The sequence below is a fragment of the Sardina pilchardus genome, chromosome 18, assembly GCF_963854185.1.
Source record: "Sardina pilchardus chromosome 18, fSarPil1.1, whole genome shotgun sequence".
Taxonomy (NCBI): Eukaryota; Metazoa; Chordata; class Actinopteri; order Clupeiformes; family Clupeidae; genus Sardina; species Sardina pilchardus.
In genome coordinates this window covers 5,555,663-5,562,484 of record NC_085011.1, presented here as the reverse complement: position 1 = coordinate 5,562,484, position 6,822 = coordinate 5,555,663, and the positions used below count along the sequence as shown (strand labels likewise).

General features: G+C 41.0%; 1 protein-coding gene across 1 annotated transcript; it reads left to right on the top strand.

The window, feature by feature from the left end:
* The first annotated feature begins 3,101 nt into the window (after window positions 1–3,101).
* On the top strand, window positions 3,102–6,426 carry LOC134063998 (interferon-induced protein with tetratricopeptide repeats 2-like). The gene is made up of 3 exons (XM_062519771.1): window positions 3,102–3,170; window positions 4,371–4,418; window positions 4,707–6,426. Exons 1-3 carry the CDS (start codon window positions 3,166–3,168, stop codon window positions 6,016–6,018), a joined length of 1,365 nt encoding a protein of 454 aa, XP_062375755.1. The 5' UTR covers window positions 3,102–3,165; the 3' UTR covers window positions 6,019–6,426.
* The last annotated feature ends 396 nt before the right edge of the window (window positions 6,427–6,822 follow it).

Here is a 6,822-nt window from a genome sequence, read left to right as displayed (position 1 = left end):
TGCACTCTTTACAGCATACACAGCCCGTCAGAATCTTCCTCATCCAGGCCTCCAGACTGCCTGCCACACTGCTCAGCCCTCTGCAGTATGGCCAGGCTAACAGTGGTTGAACTACAAGCATAGCTGGTCCCTGCTTTTGACAAGTATAAGTGTGCATGACATGCCAGATTGGTTGAAAGCTCAAAGTAAGGGTAATGTGTAGGGATAGGATGGGGATGGGCCCATGGGCTCTCAGTGCGCATAATCCATACATGTAACTTACTGCCCAAACCTATTATTGAACAAATTAAAGTCCTCAAACCCTTTCCTCAGTGTGTGTCCTCCGGGTGATTTTATTTTCACTGAATTTATTGAACACACAATAATCACAACCCTAGATTATCTCAAGGGTCTATCTTATAGTGTCATGAAGTGGATAGTTTCAATGCAAGAAAAACATATTTTAGATTTAGTGACTTCAGGCTGCTTGTCATAATGTTTTGATTGTTCGATTTCATTGTGCCTTTACCAGGTACAAGAGCCACACGAACAAACATGTTCCTATCCTGTCATCAGGGCAAATGTTCTATTTGCATGTCTATGTTCATTACGCACATTTTTTATTTGCATGGTGTCACATTCCTGTTACTGCCTTGTATGACTCAAAAAGAGACAGGGGCCAAAATTGTCCTGCATAAATTCTGATTTCCCTTTATGGGTGTGATAGCCTGGGTGTTCCCATACAGCTTTGCACGATGATTTCATTTTTAACTTGAGATAGGGGACCAATCACAGAACAGGGAAGAAAGCAAGACCATGATGAGCTATGCACAGACGCATTTGATAGACATCTGTGGCGCCCAATGAACAGAACTACAGTAGGCATTTTTTCAAATATGAGAAAATGAATGTCTGGTTGCCAGACCATGTCTCATTTGAGAAGTGGTAGGTGCTAGCCAGGCTAGTGGTAGCCTGGGACTGGGTGCAGTCGAACTTTAGCCCCGCCTACATAATTTTCCAGCGGGAAGTTCAGTCTGGCACTGGCAGGGGGTCAGGATTTGACTGATTAGCTTCGCCGATTAGCAAGGCACTTCCTCGTCGCCATTTTCCAGAAATACATCATGTCCGGTGCCGTTTTCCGCAAGCTGATTGGTGGCTGTTCCACTCTCAGCTCATGCACAAGCTTAGTGTGGGCACGAGCTCTCCTTCTGTACCTTACGTCAATCAGTAACCTGGCACTTAATTGGCTAAGTAAAACGGCACCGGAAACAAGCCCCTTGAAACGCCATGTTGAAGCCTGAAAAAATCTTTCAATTTTGGCAATTTTCACTAGCCTAGCATTCCCATTGAAATGAATGGGGGCGGGACTTGTTCACTTTCTCCAGTTCTTATAATACCTCCATGGGCACTGGGGCAGAACTATGTCCGACCTAGAGCTGACCTCACCAATGCAATTGTCAGGGCGGGCTTTACGCAATAATGGACAGATGAACAACAGTGACGTTCATGCTTTGGTTGATTTTGATTGCAACAGAAATGCTATGGCTATGAACACATGACTTCAAAAATTATAAATATGGCCAGTAAAATTATACTGAAACCCTAGAGGCAGTTGGTGGAACTCTGAGCAGGAGATAGCAGGCTGTCTTCCCAGGGTTAACCTTTTAAAGCACCGGGCCCAGATCGTCTTAAAGAGGAACTATGCAGGATTGGCGATTTCATCTCTGGTTTCGGTTTCGTTTTTCATTTTCGCTCGTTTTATGCTTGCATTTTCTCTGCAGAGCTTCCCCGACAGCTTTAGCGTGTATATTTATACATGTATAGGTCAACGACTTCAGACCAATTGCTCTCACCAGCATTCTATGCAAATGTATGAAAAGGGTAGTACTGGGTCGGCTAGCAAACTCCCATCTGCTAGACAATCTACAGTTTGCATATGAGGCACAAAGAGGTACTGAGGATGCCACTCTAACTCTCATTCACATGGTTAGCAAGCACATCCAACTCCCAGAGGCCTATAGAATTTCTTTTATTGATTTTAGTTCAGCTTTTAATACGATCAAGACTGACATCCTTTTAAAACGATTATCAAAACTGGAGACAAATGGGCACCTTGTATTATGGATTAAGGACTTTTTAACTGACCGTCCTCAAAGAGTCTCTGTACAGGGTACCATGTCTGATAAGGTTGTTTTAAACACTGGTGTGCCTCAAGGCTGTTCTATCTCCTGTGTTATTCTCCATGTACATCAATGAAATGCAGATCTGTGGTGGTAATTTTAGCCTATTTAAATATGCCGATGATATGGCAATGGTTGGGCTAAATGGTCAGGGGGAATGTGAATTTGGAGAGGACCTACCTACCTTTATTACATCCACCGCCTTGTGGCTTGGTGTGAGGAAAGTGCCCTTGTCCTAAACCCCACAAAGACCAAAGAACTTGTTGTCAACACAAGGGATGGACAAACTACATGTCAACCAGTTTTAATTGGGGGCCAACATGTTGAGGTTGTCTGCAGCTTTCAATATCTAGGTACTATTCCAGACCATAACCGACATTTTATTGAACACACAGATCATATTTTTAAGAAGGCAACCCAAAGATTGTTTCTCTTAAGGAAACTTAACAGCTTTGACGTCAGTAAAGAAGTCCTGGGGATGGTCTACACCAGTCTGCTAGAAAGTGTAATCTCATACAACATCACATGCTGGTATGGGAATTTGGGGGTTAGGAGCAAGAGTTAGCTCACAAAAATTATAAATATGGCCAGTAAAATGATACTGAACCCCCAGAGGCAGTTGGTGGAACTGTATACAACCCACACTAAGAGGAAAGCCCTACAGATAGTTCAGGATATGTGGGAAAACTTAGGTTTCACTTTCACCAAGGTAAAACAGCATGTTGTCTGTTTGCTCGTTGGGTTAATGACACCCTTCCCCAGCTGTTCATTGCATGTTTGTATGCCCTGTATCAGTTGAAACACACCCCATGATCACAGCTGAATGGATTAGTTTCAAACTCATATTCTGACCAGAATTGTGAGGATGACGTAGTCAGGCTATGGGTGTGGCCCTTACAATGACAAAAACACCCTACTTTATAAAGAGCCTGTATTGTATGCCTAGAGCTAAGAAGAGACATCAACTAGAGCCACCACAGATAGAAACTCGCCTACTATTGTCAACATGTCGTAAGTATGATATTTGTAGAATATTGCCTTGAATTTGAGAACTTAAGATCAATTACCTTAATGCAACATTAAGAATGCATGTTTCTAATTTTATAAGCACCTGGTTTTGGTAGGCTATAATCTTCAAATATATGTTAATAGCACATTATTATCATGTGAAGGATAAATGAACAGAACTGTCACCTGAAAATGTATTGATTACAGTGTTTCTCAGTCACTTTACTGCATTTCATGGATTGATCACTGTTGCGGGAAGCGTATAGGCTTTGACAAAACAGTCTAATATGAAAATGTAGATGTTTGAGGGTAGCCTATAACCTAATGTGGTCAAATGATGAGGCCCCTGTAGCCCTGTGCAGGGATGGAGAGAGAGAGAGAGCGAGAAAACTGAGATGCGTATGGAGGAAGTGGACGTGCTGTCGAGACTGGAGCTGGAAAATAATGCAAAAATAATGCAAAAATAATGCAAAGGGCATGGGGCATTTTAAAAACACATGAGCATACCTTGGTAAATAATGGTCTAAAGTACCCACATGTCATGCTATATTGATCTACGTTTGCACACAGCTTCACAAGACCTGGTGCTAGGGCTCAGTTGTGTTTCTAGGTTGCTTGATATGAACTTAGATGGCTGAATGGTGGTCAGTTCAGAGATGCTTGCAATCCAGCAGGAAGAAAAAAAACTATATTCTAGCCTCTGTAGTCCCTGTAGTGTCAGGACATCACACAGTTATTCTGATGGTCTCAACTGAAACTGCTGTGTCTCAGCTTTGCAAAGAGGTCAAGCTGACCAAAAACTCTCATACCTTTCTCAACATGGCGTAAGTTTTATGATTTCTGTTGATAAATGCTTTGTCACAGGACTTAACTTTAACTCTTAATGCAAAAGAGAGCATTTTCATTTGTTTTAAATGCACATGGTTTTGTCACAATCTTCAAATATATTTGTATAGCATATATGATCATGTAAGGCTAAAACAACTGTGATGTAGCAACCCAGTCAATATATTAGATAGATAAGACCTTGAAAATGTAAGACATGCTTTCAAAATAAATCACCCTTATTGGTTACAACTATAGTGTTGTTTAACATTGTTCATTTGCTAAGTTTTGTATGCCATTTAGGTAGATAATTTGCCATATTTATTCAACACATTAACCATCTAATCATTAACAAAGGAACCTCTTCCCCTCCCGCAGTGACCTGCAAGATCATTCAGAAAATATTTTGGCGAAAACAAACCAGAGGTATGGTACTCTATACTGCTATAATTCATGAGCTTTTACACTATGCCACAGTTCATTAACATATTTGCCCTTTAAAACTGAGATCAATTACTTTTGACACGAATCTGCACAATATTCCTGAGCCAACTCCATGATACCTCAGTATTGTATTGATTTTATTATGAGGTAGACAGTGCCTGACACAATAAATAGCCTATGTTGAAGAATAGTCTAGTTGGCCTGCTGAGACTACACTAAGTTATTTTGTAAAGACAGGAACTCAGAAAGGAGTGTCTTTCTCTCCCTCAGTGACCTGATGAAAAACATGGAGTGCCATTTCAACTGGCAGTTGGACTGTAGCCAAGCTACACTTGAGAACCTCCACCAAGATCTCCAGGATCGCCTTAAGATAGGATGTACCTGGATGTGCCAGTTGAAGAACCTCCTTGGGTACGTCCTTCATTCTCTGGGTTCCACTGATAAGGCATTGATCTGCCTAAGAGAGGCAGAGGAGATGATCAAAGAGCAGAAGAGGGATGAAGAGAAAGACTGCCTCCTGCTGGTCAACCAGGCAAACCTCGCCTGGGTGCACTACTTGAAGGGTGAGCCAGCAGAGAGACAAGCTTATCTGGAAGAAGTGACTCGACTTCAGGAGGCTTTACCTGCCCCACCTGGTTGCCAGATTCACCCAGAGTTAAGTGCGCAAAAAGGGTGGAGTCTGTTGAAGTTTGAGAGGAGCCACAAAAAAGCAGCAATAGAGTGCTTTGAAATGGCCTTGATTGGTAATCCCCAGAAAAGACTCTTTCACAAAGGCCTTGCTCTTGCCATGGAAAAGGGTTACGAAAGATCAGAAGTCACCCCAGAATTGCAAGGGCAAATCATAGAAAAGCTCAGTGTTGCTAAACAGAGGAATAAAAAAGACATATGTGTGGCAGCCTTGTATATGATTAATTTACTTCACAAGGACAGAAGTGGAAAAGAGAGTAAGTGGGAAGAGGCGAAAAATCTGGCAGAAAAACTCACTGCCTCTAAGTGTCTTGATGGTCTCAATAATGTCCTGTATCTACTTATGTTCCACTTCAAAGAATATGACAAAGCTGTAGATGTTGCAGAGAGAATGTTGAAAAAATTTCCAAATTCAACCCGAGCAAAAAAGAATCTCGCTACCAGCTTGAGGTGGAAGTTCAATGCATTTTGGGAGGCTAAAATAGCTTTGGGCAAAAAGGCCATTGCCCTCTATGAGGATGTAAACACTCCACATTCTGTCAAAACGAATATGAATCTTGCAGAATTGTACAAAAATGTTGGTAACATGGATGCTGCAAATCACATCTACCAAAGCCTTATAGGTAAAGAAGAACACCTCAATGATGAGGAGAAGCAAATCCTGTACACACGGTATGGTCACTGTCTTTACAAGTCCAATCGTATCTCTGAGTCAATGGATATGTACAAAAAGGCAGTGCAGATCCCTAAAGCTTCTGACAACAGAGATTTATGCATTAAAAACCTTGTGTCAAATGTCAGAAAAGGGCAGGATGCCGGAGATGATGAAGCCTTTCTGGTCAATCTGCTCTGTGTTGACTGCCAGCATAATGGAACAATATTTCTGAAGAACTGATCATCACATGGTCTAGCATAGGTTTTCCATAATAGTTTAAAATATTTTTCTAAATATCTTTCAAAGCTACTGGTCACTTTCTGATATTTAAAATGGGATAAAACACCAGTAAAGTGTTGATATTTTCCTTCAGTTTGCCACCATACTGTAGATCAGTGAGTCATCTCTTCAGGCTGTTTTCATCTCTATACGCTTCTGTTCAACTGTTGTTGGTTTTTTGTTGTCGTTTTTTTTTTTAAAAGTGAACTTGCTTGTCATCCTATTGAGCTGTTCTGTGCATGCTCCATTTTCACTTATCATAACATATGGAGATTTTTATTATTACTACCATGAGGGTTTATCCTGACATGCTGGAGATATTTGTACTGTTTTCAGATGGAGTTGAATAAAATATATGTTTGCAAAATGGTTGAGCTTAAGGTGTGAGAAGTGATTCAATATTCAGATATAGATTTATTTGAACTGGCCATGACTGCTTGTCAAATCAGAAAACAGTCTAAAGGAACCATTTCCTTCCCCTGCTTTAACCGTTGAATTGTTCAATGTTGTTTTTTTGTATAAAGCTGTTTACAGAATTAGCCTGTTTGATATACAGAGGATGTTAGCTTCAGTGCATAATGGATAAAAGCAGCTTCTCCGCTGTCTTGTGGACCACTTTGGACACAATAGCATAGCATTGGAAGATCTAAGGTTCCTTTATGATTGATAGGATACACAAGCTCAGAGATGTATGAAGGTGCTATGCCATTTAGAGCTTTGTAATAAACAGAACCTGCTCTCTCTCCTTGGTCTTAGTCAAAAAAA

Bases quoted from the DNA above. Each gene is read 5' to 3' on its own strand.
- LOC134063998 (XM_062519771.1), top strand. The intron at 4,419-4,706 runs GTATGGTACTCT...TCTCTCCCTCAG, and splicing joins TTGGCGAAAACAAACCAGAG to TGACCTGATGAAAAACATGG.